Source organism: Bacillus rossius, chromosome 1 (genome assembly GCF_032445375.1).
Source record: "Bacillus rossius redtenbacheri isolate Brsri chromosome 1, Brsri_v3, whole genome shotgun sequence".
Taxonomy (NCBI): Eukaryota; Metazoa; Arthropoda; class Insecta; order Phasmatodea; family Bacillidae; genus Bacillus; species Bacillus rossius.
In genome coordinates this window covers 42,013,344-42,037,769 of record NC_086330.1, presented here as the reverse complement: position 1 = coordinate 42,037,769, position 24,426 = coordinate 42,013,344, and the positions used below count along the sequence as shown (strand labels likewise).

General features: G+C 36.1%; 1 protein-coding gene across 6 annotated transcripts in view; it reads right to left on the bottom strand.

Annotated features, from left to right (window-relative positions):
* LOC134535060 (enhancer of mRNA-decapping protein 4) overlaps positions 1-24,426 on the bottom strand; it is a 102,015-nt gene that overhangs the window by 7,680 nt on the left and 69,909 nt on the right. For all 6 annotated transcript variants that reach the window (XM_063373929.1, XM_063373913.1, XM_063373906.1 and 3 more), the window contains exons 15-17: positions 19,752-19,917; positions 18,797-18,968; positions 8,023-8,239 (exon numbers count right to left, since the gene is read on the bottom strand). In XM_063373929.1, the coding sequence (XP_063229999.1) occupies positions 8,023-8,239; positions 18,797-18,968; positions 19,752-19,917 (555 nt within the window). The remainder of the gene's footprint in view (positions 1-8,022; positions 8,240-18,796; positions 18,969-19,751; positions 19,918-24,426) is intronic.

Genomic DNA, 24,426 nt, shown 5'->3' with positions numbered 1-24,426 from the left:
GCATTGTCCTGCTATCTATTGTCGACGCGGGCTGTCTGCTGGCGGCCATGTTGGTTCGGGATGTTGCTAACAGGTGGTGCTAGTGTAGCGCGACGATTTAATTCCTTACAAAAAAGCAGGAGTGCGGCTGCGGCAACGCACGTACACCTCAAACGAAATAGTCGCTGGAAAACTATACTTTTTTCATTTTAAGAAACCTGTCAACTTTTTTAGAAAATAAATTTGGGTTTAAACTCAAACCATCACCACCCCTTTCCCGAACAGATACCCCAACAACTGAACGAAACAAAAGTTACAAGAAAACTGTCCTAGCGATTCGGAAATAAATACGGTAGTGCCTACTAGAGGTGTAAAAGTAACGAAAAAATGTGTACCCGTATGTATTCGTTACTATAACAATTAGTACTCGTTACTATCGTTACGTTACTCGTTACTTCTGATACCGCATAACATGCTATGTTATGTTGCAGCAACGAATCCAGTCGTTTTGCGTACGCGTACAGTATGGCATCGCGTAAATAATAATAAATAGAATACAAACAATTAACAATATTTGATAATTAATAGTTTTTGTTAACCAAGAAACAATTAAATCTCATTAGAGCGGCTTTTTAATATTATCTCTTTTAAGATAACAACCAAAAAAATGTGAAAATACGCGATTATAAAAACAAAAACATACATATTTCTAATTTGTAAAAAATTCTTTCTTACGTTGTTTCTGTTCCAATCTCAAACTTTGTCTACACACATGGCACAGATAACTAACGGAAGTTTGATAAAAGAAAGTTAGGATGGGATTCTATTTTTAAAGCCACGCACTTAGGTGGCGAATGCAAGGCTGAAGAATGTGACAGGCGTCAACGGCAAGATGTCTAGTGGTGAGCGAGAGGGGTGGAGATTTATTTTATTTATTTATTTATTTATAAATTGTGACATGCACACCAACACTCTGAGGAGAGCTTACAGGGGTGTGCACAATACAAAAAAAACACACACAATACACAAGAGACACCACAGACAAAGGACACAAAACAAAACAAACAAAATAATAATAATAAACAAAAAATATTAATAAATTCAAAACTACAGAAAATTAGTGGATTAAGAATACACAGTTAATTGAATTGGCTGCAAGTGCTACTAAAATAATTTACTAATTGGCTAAGCTTGTTACTATTGGGTCTACAACTATTATAATTGCTTATCAATCTAAAAATAATATCATTTTTTCTCTTGATTGTACAGAAAGTAGACGTACGTCGACTATTATACTGGGGGACTCTTAAACCAGTATTATCTAAGATGTATTTACAATTGATTTTAGATGAATAACAATTGGAAATAAAAAGATTGTCAAGGAGGGCACGCCGATCAAAAAGTGATGTTAATTTAGGAGGGGGAAATAATTTTTGAGTAATAAGTTAAATACATTTGTTTTGAATATTTTCAATTTTATCAATATCAGATGAATTAATGTTGTTCCATATTACTGAACAATATTCTAGTTTTGACCTAATAAGTGCTAAGAAAAGAGAAATAATGGAATCTGAATTAGTGGCATGGTAAGTAATATATTTAATTAGGGCAAGTGTTCTTCGAGAACTAGAAATTAAAAAATCTACATGTTGATGAAAAAATAATTTAGAATCAAGAATAATTCCAAGATCTTTTAAAGCAGTCGTTTTTGGAATTAAATTCTCTAATTTGTACTCATAGTTTATAGGAAAATATTTCCTGGTAAAGGAAACTATTTTTGTTTTATCATGATTAAGACGGACAAGATTTGATTTGCACCAAAGATTAACTGCCTTGATGTCGGATTGCAATAAAATGCAATCATTGACTGAGATGATTTTTCTACAGATTTTAAGATCATCTGCAAACAGAACACCAGTAGAGTAGGACAAGACGTGTGTGATATCATCAATATATAGATTAAAAAGTAAAGGAGATAAAGTACCGCCCTGAGGAACACCAGAACAGGCATTGTGAAGAGTTGAATTACAGTTGTTAATAGAGACAAAGAAACTTCTGTTACTGAGGTAACTCGAAAACCAATTAACAAAGTTGTCAGATAAACCAAAATTGGATAGTTTAACAAGTAGAAGTGGATGACTAACAGAATCGAAAGCTTTGGCTAGATTAAAGTAACAGGCATCAACCTGGCCCCTGTTAGTGACTTCATGGTAGATAGGATTGAGGAAGGTAATTAAATTTGTAGCAGTAGACATTCCAATTCTAAAGCCATGTTGATTTACAGAGAGTCTATTTTTTCAGGGAAAGTTGATAATTTTGAATATAATTTTTTCAAAGATTTTAGAAAAGCCATTTAATAGAGATATAGGTCGAAAGTTTGATACCTTTAATTTAGAACCACTTTTGTGAATCGGGATAACTTTGGCAATTTTCCATACATCAGGAAATACTTGAGTTTTTAAACTCATGTTAAATAAGTGAGTTAAAAGAGGAACTAAAAGATGAGAACAGCCTTTCAATATGAAATTTGGTATCCCGTCGGGACCCATTGACATAGATGTTTTTAAAGTCTTGATGCCCCAAAGTACTAGACTTTCAGATATTATAGGAGCAGAAATTGTGTCATGTGATACAGATGAACAGGAAACATTGTTGTGTGAGTAGTTGGCACATAAACACTAGAAAAATAATCCGCAAGCATATTAGAAAGTATTTTAGTATCATTGGAAACACTACCTTTAACTTCAAGAGATAGATGATCATAATATCCATGTTTCATTATTTTTACAAAGCGCCAGAATTTCTTCGGGTTATTCTTGATATTATTATTAATTGCTCTTAACCAATTGATTTTATCACGTTTGATTAAGTGCTTGGCCTGTTTACGAAAAAATGAAAATTTAGAGAAATACAATGAATTACAGTTTCTTTTATAAAGTTTGTGAAAATGCTTCTTGGACTTCAGAGCTTGAATTAGATCTTTTGAAAACCAGGTTGGGTAGGAGGAAACCATTCTTGTAAAAGTAGGAATGAAGGCATTCATATTTGTGCATATACAAGAATTAAGTTCATCAACAAGATTATTAACATCAGATGATTGAAAGAAATTAGACCAATCATGACATCTAATACCATTATAAAGACCAGCATAATCACCATTTTTGAACGATTTAAAATTGACAGAAGAATTGGTCACATGAGAGAGACTATCAAATGTTAATTTGATATTTAAGGCTGGGTGATATAGGTCTTCCTTAACAAGAGCTTCATCGGCCTTAGTTATTAAACACTGAGAAACATTGCTGCTAAAAGATTTTTAGATGATGAGTTTTATTGTATTGTGTTAAACCAAGACTAGAAATAAAGTTAATCAGGAATTGTGCCTTGTTTTTAATATGCGTGTGTAAAATCTGGGAAGCTTTTTTGTTAGTCCAGTCAACTCCAGATACATTAAAGTCACCCAAAATCAAAATATCGTCTTGATAGACGGCGAGTTTATCTTCTAAGAACTCAAGATAAGAAAGGTAAGTGATAGGGGATGTTTGAGGGGGAAAGTAAATATTGCCTAGAATAAAAAATTTTGTTGGGTTTTTTTTTAGCCAAAGAGCTTCAATTCCAGGATAATTGAAATTATGTAAAGATTGAACAGATGAAAAGTTGGATTTGTTCACTGCTATAAGTACACCACCACCACGTTCTTTCAATGTCAGTAATTTGTTTCTATCACTTCTATAAATGTGATATTGGTCAGTAAAATAGTAAGAGTTAATACTAAATTTGTTGAACCAAGTTTCTGTAAGACAGATAATATCTTTTTGACAACTGATACAATTATCAAAAAATTAAATATATTTAGTTCTAAGACCTCTAACGTTTTGATAAAGAACTTCACGGTCAATGGAAATGGACATGGACGACACTTATGATTAGAGTCCCGTAAAAATGGTTTTATTTTTCCTTAAATTTCGTTTTGAAAAAATCAAATTTCGGTTTTATTTCGCTGTTTTGGTTTTTCATGTTTACTTTAACTTTTGAGAATGGTTTTATGACCTACAAGTTTTGCTTGGCTAAATAATAGTGGCACGGCGTATACTCGTATACTGCACTCTAAAGTCAACACTATTGGCAAATAAAAATTGTAGGCTTGAAACAGCTCGGCACGGCCCGGTGCCGCCTAGCGCGCTGCCTCGGCACGGCCCGGTGTCGCCTAGCGCGCTGCCTCGGCACGGCCCGGTGTCGCCTAGCGCGCTGCCTCGGCACGGCCCGGTGTCGCCTAGCGCGCTGCCTCGGCACGGCATGTCTCAACTTAGTATTCTTTTAATATTTCTTGCTGCTGTTCTTTGTCCCGTTGACGCCGTATTCACTTGCTCTGCGGTCGTATTGCATTTGCTGAGAAGTGTAGTTACGGCAGTTAAAGGTCACTGATTTTGCTTATCAATCGGCGTAGTGCCATGTGTTCATGTTTACGAGTAGTAGAGGTGTAAAAGTAACGAAAAAAAGTGTACCCGTATGTATTCGTTACTATAACAATTAGTACTCGTTACTATCGTGTCGCTACGTTACTCGTTACTTCTGATACCGCATAACATGCAATGTTATGTTGCAGCAACGAATCGAGTCGTATTGCGTACGCGTACAGTATGACGTCACATAAATAATAATAAATAGAATATAAACAATTAACAATATTTGATAATTAACAGTTTTTGTTAACCAAGAAACAATTAAATCTCATTAGAGCGGTTTTATTATATTATCTCTTTTAAGATAAAAACAACAAAAAACGTGAAAATACGCGATAATAAATAACAAAAACATACATATTTCTAATTTGTAAAAAATACTTTCTTATAAACAGTAAAAAACTTGGACGACAAATTTCCATATTATACTTAATAAACAAACATCGTTCTTTGTAACGTAAATTCATCGAATATGCGCGCGCATGCGTAAAACATACGAAAAATGCGAGTAACGAAATCCAGCCGTGTGTAACGTTTCGTTACTCGATACTAGATGGCGCACCCGTTACTCAGTCAGTACCGAATACATACGGTTTGCTACACCTACAGCAGGGGGGTGACAGTAGATAGGACAAACTGAATCCTTAAAAATGAGATCATACCATGTTTCACCAACATCGAAAAAAAAAATTACAAGTTTTGATCTCTTTAGTTTATTACATATCCAGTTATTATAATTACATACGGCCATCTTTGTATTGTCTCGTGGTAATAATGGGATTGGAAAGTAAAAGTATATATTTTTTAAATGTAACTGAAAAATAGATGATGCGTGACATATTGCCGAAAATGAAAATTAGAGCACGTTGGCCTGTCGTTCTCCATATTACCTGCTAGGGCTGCTACTGTAGTTTTTGAAGTTGAAAATTAAAAAAAAAAAATTAAAAATGGAATGGAAAATAAATATAATAAACAGAAATAAAATTAATTACTAAACGATCATCAGTTTCAATCTGGCTGTATAATTAATTTGGACTTTACTAGTGCAGAAAAATATAACATAAGTACATACACTTGTTAAACCTATTTCAAGATAGATTGGTGGTCTTGTGGGTAAAGGCGTCATAGCTCGAAACTGACGATTGAGAGTTCGAATCTACCATAGTTAAAAACTTTTTTTTTCTATTGCGGAAATAGTTTAACGTCCCATTATAAGGACTAACATAAAGCAATTTTACAATATCAGTAGCTTTTATCGAAAAAATATAAAATATGACGACTACAAAGGTGCCAACTGTGCCAACTATCACACGCTAAACTTTTCTCAGGTTGTATCTGGCTGTAATTTTTTCGTTGTCAAGTTGCAAAGAAATGGTATGATCGCAAGGGTTTTGTTTACAAATTTAAGCAAACGATCATTACTATGGGAGTGGCGCCTCTCCCTTTACTTACTCTATGACCTACAGCTCTAACGAGTAGGTTGCCAAGCCAGTCAAACGTAGTTGAAAGCATGAGGTTGTTAACTGTTCAACATGAAAGGAAGAATTAAAATTTTATATTTCTCTACAAGATTAATGTGTAAATACAGCGGGTTGAAAATCATGGCAGCTATATTGTGTTGAAAACATCGCCGGTATTTTTTATTAACTTTGTGTTGATGCTCAGGTACATTTTTCTCTTTTTAATTAGTTTATGATTGCAATTACTGCTTTCGTTTCAAATTGTAATGATTACGTGACGGGAATACTGTAAATCATTATTTACTTTCATTACTACAAAGCGGCCATGTTGAAACTTAGAAAAATGGCGATGTGCCGTCAACGTCGTGTTTACTTGTTTTTCGCGATGTCTTGCATGGGTGGTCTAATTAATTATTATCAGTTTTATTTCTCGATGCTGTGCGATTTCGGTGTTTTGTCGCGAATTAAGGTAAATTGCGGTGTTATTTCGCGATATCGCGATTCGCGAAATTTCCGTGTCTCTACTTATGATGCTCCTCCAGGCACCTGGAAAGAGGTCGAAGCAGTCACAGGTTTGGGACTGGCCCTACCTGTAACACCGGAATTTTCAGATGTAGACGCATTGCCAGCAATTTGTTCAGGATGTAATTTCCCGTAGAATGGGCTAATTAGGCAACCACTCGGCCAAAACACTATGTTGTTAATTCGAGTGAAATCGTCTTCCAGAACCGAAATGTGAAAGGAGGCATATGTGTTAAATTTTGTTTTTAGTTTAGCTACTTTAGCAGACAAATAACAAAAGCGCGCTTCAAGCGATCACGCCGTAAATTCCTCAAAAAAACCTCGTTATAGCCGTGTTCTCGCTATTACCGTGCTCGCTATAACGAGATTCTACTGTATTCAAATTTTCAGATACGAATACAAATAATAAACCATTTGTATTCGATTCAACCTCGAACACAAACACTTCGAAATAACAAATATTCATTTGCTTACGAATACTTGACATAGTATACCCCCAATAAGTTTGTCATATACCAACGTTCACTGGTGAGGTCAATTAATTTGTCCAATATAAAAACCCTTTTTTGATGTTTAATGGGACTTCATAATCAAAAAATGAACAATAAGCGATGTTTTAAACATGCAACAAGTATTCAAAGTAATTTTTCACTACTGCCTTGCAAAACAGTTACAGAATAAATTGTGTAAACAATTAAAAACATGGCATATTTTTCATTTAAAAATTGAAAATAAATTATTATTTGTATTCTTTTAGTCACACAGACCAGAAGCGGGAAGGAAAAAGGGAGAGGAAAAAAAAACAATCATGGTATTTTACGGTTTGGGAAAATTTTCTGGATCAATAGGTAAAGTAGCAGGTTGTGGAAAATAAGGTGAATAAGAACTGAAATTAAAAGTTGGTAGGTTGGTCTGTTTTCCTGGAACAAATTAGAGCCTTAATTTGAGGGGCAGGTGTTCTGCATATCTGCTCCTTGTTGTTTTTATTATAGTGAGACACTAGAAAAAGTTTCCTTAGTATTTCTAGTATTTTACACATATTTACATATTTTTGCTCTGGTCCCTTGAAATACATGAGGAAGTGGTTCTACTGTGTATGAAATACTAACATGCTTTTCAGCATTATTCATGTTTCGTTGCAATTCATCATCAGCATGTCCAAACAAAACTGCAATAAATTTTCCTAAATTTTCCACGACCAAAATTTTTTCCCTAACTATTTATTAATTTTTTTTATTAATTATTGAGCTATTTTGCAGTATCCTGTAAGAATTAACAAAAATAAAGTCATGCTGGCCTATAGTTATATAAAAAAATTAAAATTCAAAAAGAACCATTTTGGAATTCATATGACTACGCGCTAAAACACCATCTGAAAAAAAAAAAATTCTTTCACAGTCTGGGCGATGGATGACTGGGAGCATGAAATTCTGCTCCTCAAATTACTACCACTGACGAATTTCCGTGTTTTTTTACAGGATACCAAATGAGTTCCCCGACTTTACCCTGACATTCCAGAACACTGCCACCCTGATCATAAAATCTTGTCGCTCAATACATAATTGGTAGTCACGCAATGTAAGAATTAAGAACGTTACCTCTTGGAACGCAGAATTGATGTGGCCTTGTTTAATGAAGTGCAAGATCTGATTCTGCTTGTGCTGGCTGTCGAGCAGCTGAGGGGCCGGCGTGACGGCCCGCGACCGCACTGCGGTCCGCACGCTGTCCTCTATCAGCGCCTGGTGGGCCTGGAAGCCTTGCGCCATGCTGTCAGCCACGCTCCTGCTCACCGCTGCACTCATCTTCTCTTCCATGCTGGGGGAACAACAGCACGGGCACGGTGAGTGGCACCAGTGGCGTAGCCAGGATTTGTGTATGGGGGGTGTTAAGAAGCATGGCCTTACCCCCCCCCCCCCCCGTATTTATTAAAGCGGGGGGTCCGGGGGTCCTCCCCCGGGAAAATTTGGATTTTAAGGAGTAAAATAGTGCTATTCTAGCCGTTTTCGGTACTTAAATTTAAATATTGTAATGGTAAAAATTTTATTAACTTCAATATGAAATTTGTTTGAATGATGAATAAGAAATTAATTAAAGATTTTGTGCTAAGTGGGGGGTACCGCCCCCCCCCCCCCCCCCGGCTACGCCCCTGAGTGGCACGACATCATGCAGTGAGACGCAGACATCTTAACTTTGCTATCCACTTCCCGGGGGTTTCATTTATTCACACTTTCAACACGACTGACGCCAAGCTCATTAGTGACGGCTGCCGTACCAAAGACAGACTTTGCTGCAGAGAACATGGTGTCTAACTGAAAAACTTACCGTGGATTCACTCTCACAAATAAACATAACCAATGATGACAAGTTCATGGCAGCGCTTGTAAATACCCGTCTAGTTTGTACGTTGCGTAACTCAGGAAATAAATCCATACACCACAAACCAATGTCGGTTTTCCATTATTTACCAAAATCACTCCCACCAAATACTGGGCTGGTTTCTTACTGTGGGCCATGCCAGATACCTTCCCAAATGTTCCTGATTTGTATAGATGAGTGTTAGTGTTTTTAACGACATTGTAGCCAATACGTAAAACCAAGATGTTAATTACATAATTACTTCAAACGGGGGAAGGAATTGGCCTAAGCCTTTGATAATGAGCCATCCCAATAAACACCTAAATTATCTCTGGAAACCATAAAATTGTATACTGACTTATATATCATTTCAACAAATTTGAGAGCTACTTACAGTTAAGCCAAAATTGGCACACTTAGTAGTAGAATGTGATGATAGACAGTATCGAATTTTTTTAGCTAAATTAAAGTAACATGCATCAACCTGACCATGTGTAATAACTTCTGAATAAATAGGGTTAAGAAATTAAATCTTAGTTTGTCATGGTTATTTTACTAATTCTAAAACCATGTTGAGAGTCAGTAAGTCTATTTTATAAGTTGAAAAGGTAATAAGTTAAATGGCATTAGCATTTACCTACATAGTTTAATACTGAATGTTGAAGCACGCTATCTTTGGTGACAGTGCCATATTTTTAAAACACGAATCATATGGACAGATTCACCCCAAACAATAGTTGGAAAAATCATGTATGCTGACATTTTTCATTGTTTTCTTGCAATTTTAATTTAATATCGAAATCATCTTATAAATAAAAAGATGTAATTTCGTTTTGAAAGGACAATATCAGTGTGTTCCAAGTTTTTGGAAAATACCTATAAAATACTTTTTAAAAAGAGAAAAATTAATTTTTCTACAAACAAAACACAGTGAAATTTGCATTAAAACTTGTGATATTACAACTGTGATAAAAGCAAAACCTACAGATGCAATTTGTTTGCTAATTTCTACTTTTGATGCTATTTTTGCTCATTTTCACTATAAATGAAATGTTTAGCGAAAATATGTTAAAATATCACTCACTTGTAAAAATAAACCTCTCATTATTGTCACAAATTGTAAAGTTTTATTTTTACATACAAACCACCTCATCATTGTAGACTTCTTTTTAAAACCTACACACCTCTCCATTAAATAAACCAATATATACAAGGTATTTGCACTTTGCGGATTATCGGTTTTACACGTGCACAAATAAATTGATTTGTTTTAAGTACTTTTTCACCTTAGTCTTATCTGCACGTCAGTTAACACAAAAAAAAAAAAGTTTGCCATCTTTGCCAGAGATTTTCTATGATTGTATGGTGGGTTTAAGATCAGGGTGTCTACTCATGTTGAGTCACAGAATTCCTGTACAATTCCCGTACATTCCTGTACACTTATAAAAAATTTCATGTACATTTACAGCTTACACTATCACTAATTAGGATAATAGCAATGTTAAAAATAATTGTACAAAAAAGTTCACAAAAAAATTTTTTTTAACAAAAACTTGGATTTCAAGAAAATTTGTCACAGAAAAGTTAGGCCTACATTTATGTTGATAAAATTTAGCTCATTCTAGGTTACTTTGCACTGCAGCCAAACTTTGCCACATGGCAACTGTCAAATTTTTAACTTTTATCTTTAGAGGCTGTACAGTATAACCCCGACCTAACGAAAACCGTTATAACGACAAACTCTTTATTACGAACACGCAATATGGTCCCGCCAAAACTGTATTATTTTTTACGTATATTAACCTCTAATTAACGAGCATTTTTTTCTTCGCCACATGACGTAACTCCGTTATTACGAATTACTTTTACCATAGGACGAGAACTAAAATAACTTTAAACACGATATAGTGTTTGCAAGCTACATATTTCCTTGTATTATGCTTTCGCGTAATATGTATACATTCGACTTCACAACGTAAATATTGGCTTAGCTTCATAGATAACCATAGTACAGGCTACATACCACATCTATTGAAAAAAGTAAACATCTATGAAAACCTATTCCATAGCTGCGACAATACATTTTAGAAAAACCTCGACAGTAACTATCGATTATAGCCACAGTTGCAGTCTCATCTCTGTTTTGCCAGGTGACGATTACTGCATTTAAGTATGACATCTCTGACTGTTATGAGTTTTTTTTACCGCCCGCTAGTTACATTCGTGTGATGTTTGTGCGCGCGATACACTGCAACGAAATTAATGAAGTGAAATATTAATTTGTTTTGATCGATGGAGGGTAAAAGAAAACGCAATGCAATTTCGCTTGCCATAAAAATGGAAATTCTGCATGCTGTGGATAAGTGGTGAAAAAAAATCTGACGTCGCTAAGAAGTATGGAATACCATCATCAACTCTCTCGACTATACTTTCGAACAGAAGTAAAATAGACAGTGCAGTTTTTCTTGGGACAGATAAAAAGAAATATCGACCATGCCAAGATGAAGCGTTAGATTCGAAAATGTTCGATTTTTTGATGGAGTCACGATCAGCAAACATACCTATTTCAGGGCCGATTCTGCAGGAGAAGGCACGGTATGAAGCACTGAGAATGGGGATAGAAGGCTTTCAGGCATCTAATGGATGGTTGCACAGATTTAAAAGTCGATGGAGCCTGACAACTTTAAAGGTTTCTGGCGAAGAAGGCTCTGTTGACCCTGCAGTAGAAGCAGCATGGACTTCAAAACTCAATGGAATTACAGCCGGTTATGCACCAAACAACATCTTTAATGCAGATGAGGCTGGTGTGTTCTTTAACCTCCTTCCAGATAAAACCTTGGCACTGAAAGGGGAAACATGTCACGGGGGAAAGAAAAGCAAGGACAGGTTTACAGTTCTTTTGTGTTCAAATTCAGATGGAACAGAAAAGTTGGCACCACTTGTCATTGGTAAATTTGCAAGACCCCGCTGCTTTAAAAATGTGAAGAACCTGCCATGTCCTTACAAATTCAACAAGAAATCATGGATGACCTCATCTATATTTTGTGAGTGGCTTGGAAGCGTAGATGCACGAATGGGTTGTAAGAACAGGAAAATATTAATGTTTCTTGACAACTGCTCTGCACACAGAGTGGAAGGAATACAACTGAGAAATGTAAAAGTGGTTTACTTCCCACCAAACACCACTAGCAAGCTCCAGCCAATGGATCAAGGTGTGATATCGCAGGTAAAGAGGATTTTCCGTCGCCAACTTGTGCAGTACCTCATCAGAAAAATGGAATGTCAAGATACAGAAAACATGAAGTGGAACATACTACAGGCAATGCAACGCATATGTATGGCATGGAGCAGCATTGAAGCAACTTCCATTGCCAAATGCTTCCAGAGAGCAGGCTTTCAAGTTAGCCCTAACGAAATAGATGATGAAACACTTGAACATGTTGATGAGGATGAGTGGAAGCATGTTACCAACAATGCAGCAGGTGCTTGCTACATTTGAAGATTTTGTTGAGGTTGACAGTGCAGTCATCACAAGCTCATCTTCCACAAATGAAACTCAACCAACATGCAAGGATAATGAACAAGATGAAGAAGGTGAAGAGATTGAAGCTGAAGTGACCAGACCATCAAGAAAAGATGTGTATTCTGCTCTTGACGTACTCGAAAGATTCCTTTTGACGTCAGATTGTTCGAACAATCAGTCAAGCTTGAAATCACTACGCCAGGTAGAGTGTGCAGTTGTACAAGAAATGAAAATCAGCAGCTGTAAGCAAACTTCAATTCGGGACTACTTTTCAGAAAAGTAGATGTTTATTTTCTGCATTGTACAGTAACCTGTACAGAATTACATATTAATGGGTCAGTGCCGATTGTCCTTATTAATCAAATCAATTAATTTTCTGTTTTTATTGTGAAATGTTGATATTATTTGCTAGGGCCTAATTGTAAGTTATTCTCTTGCAATTGTGCCATGTTATTATTTTTTATGATTGATGTGTACAGTATGTAGGCTATTGTGTTTGTCTTGGATCGTTTACTGTATTACAAAATTCCTATTATCGATACCTTATTAAATTTGTCAAAAAACAAACTTTTTCGAGATTTTGGATAAAAAAAAATGACCCCTTTATAAAGAACTCCTTTATAACAAACATGCCAAAATTTAATCCCTTCAATTTTGTTATAAAGAGGTTTTACTGTATATATACCTGTACCAGTTTTGTTTTTATTATTTTTGTTTCCCATGTCTGTATTTTTGGTATATTTAACTTAAAACTGTTTGTGTATTAACTTATATTTGTTGACGTGTCCTATACCATTTGTACAAATGTCTGTATGGTCAAATGGATGAAAATAAATAGACAAATAAATAAAACTCGCATGACCTTGCGCGCGATATGCCACTTGCCAAATGCCAATTTTGCCAACCAAGTTCCTGTCCAACAGATAAAGTACACCCGCCCCTCGAAGTAACACGGTAATCCATCCAAAGAAAAATGGAGCACTAATCAAAACAGCGCTAATCAAATATGTTTTTAACATAAGAGTGCATGTTAAACAAAATAATTGGTTTTCCCGCCTTTGAAATATGTATGTTTACTGTACCATACTCCACATTTATCCCGTTTAAAAATTGGTTGTCTGTAAAGTCGGTTTACGGACGATAGTTTAACGTGACAACGTCATAACAAAACATTGATGAAATGATTGCATACTTTTATGAATAAAATTGAATCATTTTTATTTTAATAATAAAGGAATAATAACTTTTCACATCACTTTATAAACAGTCGAGTGGAAGAGAGATAGATGCGGCGCAAGCGTACAATGAGCGTAATGGGACACAGCGTAACGGAACAATGTGCGTAACGGGACACTTTCGTGCGCGCAGCCGGCGTTCATCGATTTATTAGACTTTGTCACGTCAAAAAGTTTTTTTTCTGGAAACGTAATGCGCTGTCAACTTCAACTAGCGCAACCTGGCATGCATGAGATTAACAGACCTCGAAAGCTTCTGACCTTTCTCGCCAGATGGAAGGAGTAGCATAAACATGGCTGTATAAACACGCTCCACGGATATATTAACGTAATTTTATTGCTTGTAAAACTTTTAACTAGACATAAGAAAACAGGCATCAAAAAATTGAATAACTATTACGGAAAAGTGAAAACTAACGCTTTTTTAATTCGTTCTTTTATTAAAATTGTACAAGTGTCGAGATTTATTATGTTGCATTGTGTTTGATACAAGAGTGCCGTTGCCATTATGCGCGCGTGTAAATAAAAAAAATTTGTGGACGAAAAAGAACGATACTTCAAAAAGAGCCCTAATTAATTGGCGCTAATCAAGCAGCGTTACTTCGAGGGGTGGATGTATACTCACACAGAGCAAGACTGGCTTGCAGCTGTCGCCGGCCGGCGCAATTAACTTTGTCTTACGCGCTTAATTTTTATACACACGTGATAATGGTCGCTTGTATACAAAAATATGACACGGCATATAATATGATTTTTGATTCGTGACCACTGAAATCAGCATAAAATTCTTGCATTATACGCCGGCAAATACGATATAATTTTGCAGGTATGTTGTCTACTTTCTTCCGATGTTCACGAAACGAAAAACAAATTTTAATAAAAAGATTTATCATAAATAACTTCTGCACACACACAAAGATGCAGTACTATTAGTATTACTTAACAACCGGACGAACTTTAACAATAACCACACTATACAACACGCAAAAATAAACTGGATGAAAATTTAAGCATGAGCGGGAACGATCATTAACGAACGACCACAGTAAAAAAAAAAAAAAACTGGGTGAGTCCACGCGTCTTACGCAAGTGGTTATCACGATTACGCGGCAACTTGTGTTGGTTGATCCCATCGTCTGCATTCAGCACTCTGCAATAAAGCACCAGCATATTGTAGAGAAGCAATAATCACACGATTCACGATTGTGTTGCAGTAAAATCTTCCCTTTTTAATATTAATATATAAATGTTGTTGACGGGCGGGTAAAAGTCAAAAGTTCCCGGACATCGGGATAAATTCCCGCACAATCCCCGTATTTTTCCCGGGCAGTATAATTCCTGTACAATTCCCGTTTTTCCCGGTCGGTAGACACCCTGAAGATGCAAGGCACTTAATTTAGTGAAAATAAAAAAGGGTCTACTGCTTGCATTTTGATTTTGTATTAATGAGCAAAGTAAGCCATAATGATGATATTTTTACAGGTGCTTTGACATTTCCTGAAATGTTCAATACTGTGTAATGAACATTCGGTTATGGTTGTCTAAACTAGTTTTCATAACTTGTATCGTTCTTCGTAATATTGTCATTTCAGGCGATGCGACTGTAATAAGAACTTTAATAAACTGGGAATGCATGTTCAAGGAATTTTCGTTGTAGTATTTAAGTGTCCCCCCCCCCCCCCCCCCAACCCCAATAAGTATGGCGGTGCTGAAAGCTGATATAATGAAATATATACATATTAGGCTTCTGCGAGCAGAAGATTTTCACTTCGAGTCGAGCTCGAGCGAGTTTGCTAAAATACTCGCGAGTATCGAGTCGAGTTCGAGTTTTTTTTAAAAGTTTATTGCACATAAATTTACTGTGATGGAGTAATAAAATGTGAGAACTTTTGAGAAAAATATGGAAATAAAAAAAGAAACCATTATCATTGTTAGCCTACTAAATAGATAGACCTACATTAGAGGTCTGCAAGCCTAAGAATTTTACTTTGAGCCAAGCTCGAGTGAGCTTACTTGAAAGTTCTCGAAGCTTGAGCTTTTGTGATACAGTTACACTTTTGGGAAATTATTTTTACCTTAAACTTAGTAGGTATAATGTTTGAATAAAGTATTAAAATGAAGTGGGCTTATTAATTTTGGGTAACTATTTACAGAGTGCTTTTATAATTTGCACTGCTAGGAAAAAAAACAAGTTTTCCATTGAATCTAACCTGTTTCCATTGGTTCATTAGCAACTGATATCATCCAACTAACATAACCACAGTTTACAAGTACGTATATGTTTGTGTAAATGTAACATATCTTTGGAATAATTTCATCCTTGTCAATTTTTCTGGAGTCCTTACTGAGCTTCAACTAACTGAGCACCAAAAATCATGTTGTTTGAAAAGTACATTCACATTGTTTCAACATTTCCACTTTTCAGCACAAAAATTCTGAGAGAGATTGTCATAGAGTATTAAATTCTGTTCTTCAATCTATCATGCAGAAAAATAATTTGTTCTGCACGTTCAGGAGTTAAATTAGCTCTACGATTGGAGATGGTGTTTACAGCAGATGAGAAGCATTTCTCGCTGGCAACCTGTGTGGCTGGAATGCTTTAGTAAAATTGTTGGTAAATATGTAGAGTCGCGGTATATGCGGAAAAAAAATGCTAAAATTCCGAAAATACTTTTATTCTATGCTCTTTCACTTCCTCTTTTCAAATCAACCGGCGGAGATAAGAAATTCCAAATACTTTAGGAATATCGAATTTTTTAATTTTCATCACAATACCTGGGTATTCATGCGGCGATCACCATTGTTTCTGGTTTACGAGTATCTATTATGTTTCTTATTGGACAATTTTGTCACGTGACAGTTCCGTGATTGGCCAGTATTCAAATGAACCTTACGTGATTATTTATTTATTTATTAATGTTCCGTCGGAGGTATCGCGACGTAGGTGAACGACTACATCATTTCCTTCTAATGGCAAAGGAAATGTACCCGCCTCCAACTTAGGTGGGTTTTTAACGTTTCTAATTTTAAAGTCTTATTTTTTATTTGGATATTGTTGCGCAAGTAATAAGTAACAAAAATATTTTACGTGAGTTGTTAATGTTCATCATTTGTCCGGGTTTGTTAGGTCAGGTCAGTTACATTATAAATACTTTAAAACTAAAGAACCATTGAAATTAATTCACATTTTTTATGTCCGCTTAGTTTGAAAGTATTAATAATGTAACTGACCAGACCTAATCGACCATTTTATTTATTAAGCATTCACGAACATACGGCAAAATAACAAAAATGGCGTCGGTCTAATGGTTGTACAGGTGTTGTATTGCAAAATTAAAAAATTCTATATCTCCTAAAGTATTTGGAATTTCTTATCTCCGCCGGTTGATTTGAAAAGAGGAAGTGAAAGAGCATAGATTTTTAGCATTTTTTTTCGCATATACCGTTACTCTACATATTTACCAAATTGTTTAACCTCAAAATTAGTGTCAAATATCTGTAACTTGTCATTAAGTTTAATCAATTTAAAGTAATAAAAATAGAAGCATTTTACTTAATTCAATTTACACTTGCAAAAAAAACTTACGCACAATAAACCTACATGGAAATTAAAGTCTTTTTCAATGTCCTGTAGTCTGAAATATGTTTACTCATGTCATCAAATGTAGAGCTGTACTGAAGAAGCCGATTTTGCCAATATTTAGTTGAATCGGCATTTCTGCCAACTTCCAATACTCTTGTTAATTTTCGGCCGATATTACTGAAAAACGAAAGAGAGACTGCCATAACCTAAAAATCCACGAGTACCCTTTTCACTTTTCGTAGTAGTACTGCATTCTTTCAGATCACATTATTTCTTAGCAACATGTGCCAACCGTACATATCAAGATTTAACATCCTTTTTTTTCTTCAATAATGTTCTTTAATTTTAATATGTCCTAAATAAATACATTACCATCACGGTAAATACACTTCTCGGTTATTACGGCAACTATAGTGCAAATGTGGTAACTATCATGCTTCTGCAGTAGTTATGGTATCTACAAAGAATCTTTAGTTCTTTTTATGGTAATTATCTTAAGATAACTATTGGAATTGTACTGCAGTTATGGTACATCATCCATATTTCTTCGTAAGTTGTTGTTCATTTGTCTTTTCTTCATATTTATATTTACGTGCGCCATTACTGGCAGGAACTTTCATAAAATTTTTAAACGGGACTTTATATCACACATTTAATGGCGTAAATGATGAGACCCCGGACAATTTAAACGCTTTTTACAGTAAAATGCGGGAAATGTTTCCGCATAAAGCGGGAAATACTTCCGCATAAAGCAGGAAAGTGATACATTAATGCTATGCGGAAAATTATAGAAGTAAAAAAAATTAATCACGGAAATTCGTAAATCCCGGGTACGTAAAAATGATGTGTTCATGTATACGGTCGATCATGTTACATTATAAAGTAAAGGATAATAGTGTTGTAAGACTTTTATTCCGATATAATGAGAGTTTTTTTTTCTATAGGTAGAGTGCAAGAAAAGCTCGCTCGAATTTCGAGTTGTTGAAAACCACGAGCTCGAGTTCGAGTATTACTAAAAAACTCGACTCGAAACTCGAATTTCGAGTACTCGCAGGTGTCTAATACATATATATGTATGTTAGTTAGCATAACTACCAAATTTAAAGGAGGGAAATAAATGTATAATCACGGCATTAAATCAGAAAGGTATTAGCAGAATTAATCTTATATTGTATATAATTGAAATGCTTAAATATTGAGCTTCTAATTTAGGTATTTATAACGATTGGTCAGGAAAACAAATGAGCTTCTAGTGGGTTGGGGATGCTGAACTGGGTGCCATTCATGGAGAGAGCCATGGAGCACGGGACTCGGTGAGTCCCTCAGGGTGAGATAGTTCCTGAATTCCCTCGTCCTGGACCACACACAGACGATCACAAGGGGTCATTCTTTGCCTTCGACATTCTGCCAGAAACTGACGGTACGGGCCGTGACCTTGCATGCCCGCGACAGAGTGTGCATCTGGCGCATGTAACAGGGACTGCGGCAGGATTGCAGACAATGGTCTCATATATACAAAAGTACGTAAGTTAATATTATGTTTTATACTAGGCCAGTGAAACAGCTTGATTCAAAAAATAGATGCCAATTGATAAAATCATATATGTTAATTTCAGAAAAAATTGAATATAATTTTCCCAGCCTTTAGACTTATGCAGTGAATTTACAAGGCATACCTTTCCAGTCCCTTGAGCACCTCATGCTGCACCTGCTTCTCAATGATGGCTGCCAACCGCTCGGAGCTCGTCGTCAGAGACTGAGAGATGCTCTGCAGTTGCTCTGCCACTCTCTGCTCCTTCTCCTGGTGCGCCTGGTACCGCTTCATGTGGCTGTCCAGCAGGTGTGCATCTGGAACACGGTCCCAGCTGTCCGATTCACAGTTCCCATGTCTGCCGACTGTAAACCGTCTACCCTCACACCTCAACTACAGACATTATAATGGACATCAAAAAAGCCAACTTTTTCAATAAAAAATAGTGAATTTTGTCATTGCAACAAATATAGTTCATATGTATCAAGCAAAAGTGCTTCAACAATTTTGGTAAGTTACTTATTATGTGTGTATAAAAACAATATATTAATGAGAGTAAAAAAAAACTGCCACTAAAAAAATGCAATATTAGTCTGTAATGTTCCTTGATTCAGAATGAAATAAAAAAAATAATGGAATTTTTTTTTTTTTACTTGTTTTGCTGTAAACATTCATACATAAAAACAAAATATATTGCATGCAAGGCGCGCTCTCTTGTCAAGTGCCGAGTTAACTACATTTGATGGCCTGCACTCTTTCGTGGTAAGTGTGTACTACGACGATAGTTATACGTTAGTTCAGGCTCGCATTCGGGTCACAGGTTTTGTTTTTCTATTTAAAAATAAAGAAAAGTTTTCGTTGCATGACTTATTAATTTAAATTGTTTGGCGTGCCCTTTTATACTCCACTTTTTAAATGAACATACTTCCAAGAATGGGTTTTGTTTTTATAAATAACTTTATCTAACAAAAAAATTTTTTTCTCATAAAAGTAGCACCCCTACTTTTCAAACTTGATTTTAACATAAAATGTGTGACTATTATGCGATAAAACATGGTACTCAAAAACTCATTAAAATATCATAAGTAGCTTGTACTCACATTCTTTGGTACCCGCAGAAAAACTCTGATTGATTTGCTGGAACATGTTCTGACACACATTCTCAAACGCTGGCACCACTGATGATGCAAAGATGTCCTTGTACGTGCCTTGAATCAGTGGCCGCATGGTCGCAACGAGAGACTGGCCCAGGACTTCTAGCACTGCCTATGCACACAAATTGAAATATTAAGCTGGCTGCACCCCCAACTTGCTGTATTATATGTGTGATAAATACAACAATCTGTCTTCACAGGGCTGTGAAGTTGTTCATCTTCAAACTAAATGGAATTCATTAAAATCCAAACAACTCACAAAATTACCACAGTATACAATAAAAAGTCTGTACTCCAGCATGTTCGAGACCATGACCATTCTGAATAAAGTGATTTTGTCAGATTATTGCATGCCAATATAGTCTTGGTGGGAATACCAAAGAAAAAATAACATACAGTACAATGGTATTTCAACTAAGTTGTAATAAGATACTCTATAACCTGAAAAAATACAGATGAGCATTAGTATTAAAAAAAGTGTGCGTAGAATCCACACGCGACTGAAATAACACCAAAAAGCAATACAGTTTAATTGCACCGAAATGAGTGTTATATTATGGGATTGAGCAGCATTTAACCAAAACTTAATTCAAATCACATACATGAATGTGATTAATTCTGAACAAAAATTGTTCTTAAGTACATTGATCAGAAAAATTAATTTGTTTTATTGTGCATCTCTTGAACCAAAACTTAAACTTTAAACCAAAAATGCTCAAAATTTATTATTATTGTTCAGAATCTGTTTTAGGCCGATTTATTACAAATTATTTAATCATAAAAATGCAGCATAGAAATACACTATTTTGGTGGAGTACAAAAAACACAAACACATATACACACAGAAATCTTCTGTTTTAAAAACAAAATTGGACTAAAAATAAAACCATAAAATCTTGTCTCCAAGTATAAGGAAACTTCTCAAACGAGACTTCAATAATGTATGAACTTGGTGGAGAAATAGAGTCAGATAGCTTGGTTTGAAGTTTTGAAAGTGTTTGTGTTTTGACAGTGGATGGTTGATTTGATAAGGGTGGAGATTTCAATGTACCTAAGATTATGTTTTCTAAACTAGTAGATGAGGTCGAAGCCTGAGTGAATAGACTGAGGCACTTTGGGAACTGGGTAGATGGGAAAATACAGACACTGCTGCATTATGGGATAAGACACAAGAGAGAGAAATATTTGAGTAGAAAGCATCACAGGGGAAATTGGCTACGATAATTCATTAAAGGATATGGAACTTCAGTTGATCTAGCCATAGTATTTTTGATAATTTTTAATACTTCACTTTGAAATTCATGTTGTTTATCTACAGTGAAAGTGCTTTAACAGCAGTTGTAATGATGCAAAAATTGACAAGTTGGGGTTCACATTCCTTGCTGGTTTAGCTGGAACAGGTGTATTGATAAATGTTAACAGACTTGTCTTCCAACATTAACAACTAGTAACACATGGTTTTTTCCCCCTCCTCTGGTGGAGCAGGTATTGATCTTCCACAGTCACTTAAAGTTCTGACTGATCTTCTTGGATGCTTGGTTTAGTTGTAGCTGGTTTGGTAGTTCCTTGTAAAAAGCTGAGCTGTCGAGCACAGACATTTTGTCTTCCACAATCAGCTCATTGCCCAAATTTTTTCTTTTTTCTTTTTTTTTTATAACCCTGTCCCTGATGTTTCTCCAGTTACACATTTTGTAACATAAAACAAGCAGCATGCAACCTTTCCCTACTATATAGGGGCTTGTACACAGGAAGTACATACATATTATAAAACCAATCCATAATGGTTTGTTATTTTTAAATACAAGCGATATTATTTTTCAATTTTCTTATTGGCAATGGCTGATTCAAAATGCAACCTCTTGTATGTAGTTGTAGATTCTCACAGTAATAATTGCAATAGTTCCATATTTCAAAATTCTACTTTTGTTATGTCCTCAACATACCAAAAGGCAAAACATTACCTGTAATGGATCAATCCCCCATTGCCTTACGTATTAGGAGACGAGGCATTTTTTATTGTGTAGAAATGTTTTGAGACCTTATGGTAGTAAATTTTTGTCAACAGACCTCTAAACCATAAAATTGGACTTAACATAATGTGCTCTTCACAATTATGTACCAAAAAGTAAAAAGAGATGGTTTGAAGATATATTAATCACTGAAGGGTTTGATGAGCTCAGATGAGAAACACAGGAGCAAGTATTTTAAAAGTGATATCGGTAGCTTACCGTGGCAAAACATTTTTATTTAGTTTATGAGTAGAAATAAAAGTGTACACAGAATTTAAAGTCTTAAAGATATAATATGCTCACTTACCCAGTTATTTTATTTTTTGCATCTTTTCTTGAAAACTTGGATCCAACTACTGGCAGGTTTTTATTCATGCAGTTCGTTTCACATTTTTAACATGATAAAGTTCACATTTTATATCCCACACTTCCTAAAAATCTTTACTTGCTGCCTTTGCAGAGCTGCACATATGGCACCGCTCGTCTGAACTGCTCGCAACAGTTCTGTGTACTAGTACGCCGGTCTCTGGCACCGCTGCGGTGTCGCAACACCGCTGTACTGCTCGTGTGCAGCGGGCCTGAGTGCGTGTGGCCATTAATTATAACATTTCAATTGCAATCAAAAAGTATTGTATTAACGCAATTATTCTCAAATAAGAAGCATAGTTATGCATTTAGTTTCAACCTAAAACATGATATAAAATTATCCTTATTTATTAATTGAAACCAAAATAGAGGTATATCATTGTTAATGATAAAACTGAATAATATTCCAATTAAGGAAGTATGAAGATCAAATAATAGCTGCTAACTAATTATTCTAATGGTTAAATTCTGTTTATATTTCTAATTATATAGTTTAAGAAAAACATTACATTTTTATTGTAAAATCAACATACAATTTTTAAATACTTATAAGAAGAAAATATTTTTCCTTAATATCTTAAATATTAAACTCTTGTAACAACCCAGATTACAGCCTTCCCCATGCCATCCAGCAATAATAATTAGTTATAAATTTTTTGTCATATTTCAGGTTAGATTTAAAGTTTTTCCTTTTTCAAAGTTATTGTGAAAATAATTCTCCGGGTTTATTGTTTTTATTTTTAAGATTCACAATTTTATTTTTCTCGTAATTTTTTGCTGGCTTCTTTGTGTGGGAAGGCATGCTGACGTGATTTTCCTTTATTTTTTCCATGACCGAGGCTTTGTTTCACACGCTAGGCGTGTGAGTCACGGTCACGGGAGTGCGAGACAGATACAAAATCGCTGCATCATGGGAACAGAAGTAAGCATTTCGTGGAAGCCTCTGTTACCATCCGCCGTGATTGGCTGAAAATTACGTCAGCGAGCCCAGGACACTGCCCGCACAAAGAAGGAAGGCTGTAAGATCAGTCATTGTCCGAGCACCGGGCCGAGAGGTCGTTGTTCGGGCGGCGGGACGAACAGGCCGTGCCCGGGAAATGGCTCAGTGTCATATATATTTTTGATGAACTGTTTAACTTTTTTTGTGCGCTCTGTCCGGTATATAGTGTAAAATTTACATAAATAAATAAAACAGGCAATACATTGAACATTGTTTATAAATTTGTGCCGATAATGCGCCATTTCGGCACCATTATATCTAATAATAATAAAAATTAGATTATTTCCTAAATTTTTTTTCTATCTAAACTTATATGCCCTGTTTTCAAAACTTCTTCGGCCCAGCGTACGGCCGGACCCATGCTTCTTCAGTTTAGTGCACTCCTCCCCTTTTTTTTCGTTAACTCGTTAACCGCAGTTTTCTCCGGCTAGTCTTAGCCAAGCAGCCGGCTTCATATTTTTCTCGCTTGGAGCCATGCCCCGGGTTTTGGTAGCCTTCACTGTCGTGTCGCAAAACGCTTGCGGAAGGCAACCTGCCACCCACCACCCCTTCCGAGAGACAGCTGACATTTGCGTTTTTCGCGAATAACTCCGGTCAGGTTCAACAATGCCCAAGCACGTCTGTGTCTCCAGTCAGGACCTTTCCCACCACGCCCGCATTTCTCTCCAGCCCCCCGCCCCTCCCTTGCCAAAGGTGTTGTGAGCCAACGACCCCCGATGACCTGGACTGCCCGTCAGAGCGCGATTGGTCGCCAGTATGGGGCGCGACGTTTGAAAAGACTCGCACCCGGGTCTACTGTACTTCATACCCGAGACATCTAGCGAGAGCGGCTTGAACTAACGGGCAGCTTCCCCTTCTCTCCGCCAGAGGGCAGCATGACCCTTGCCCCTCCGAGCCAGCCGTAAGGGATCGACTCGGCTCCAACTCGAGAAGTCGTTCCCCACTCGTCGTTACTCGCGACTCGCCAGAGCGAGGTAGCGGGAGGCACCATCCCCCCCCCCCCCTTCCATGGATAGGCACAGTAACTTTCTTTAATTAGGCACGCCGACGCCATTTTTGGAAATTCGGCAGGCAGCATCTGGACAGTACGGACCACGCGTCGCGATTCGCAAGTCTGCCACTGTATTATTTCCAAGACTTGGCACTAAAAAATGTAGTCTCGAATGTCAAGGCATAGATGCCTTATTTTTCTTATTTTTAAAATTGGCTACCCGTACTGTTTTTTTGTATCTAATTTTTTTTTTTT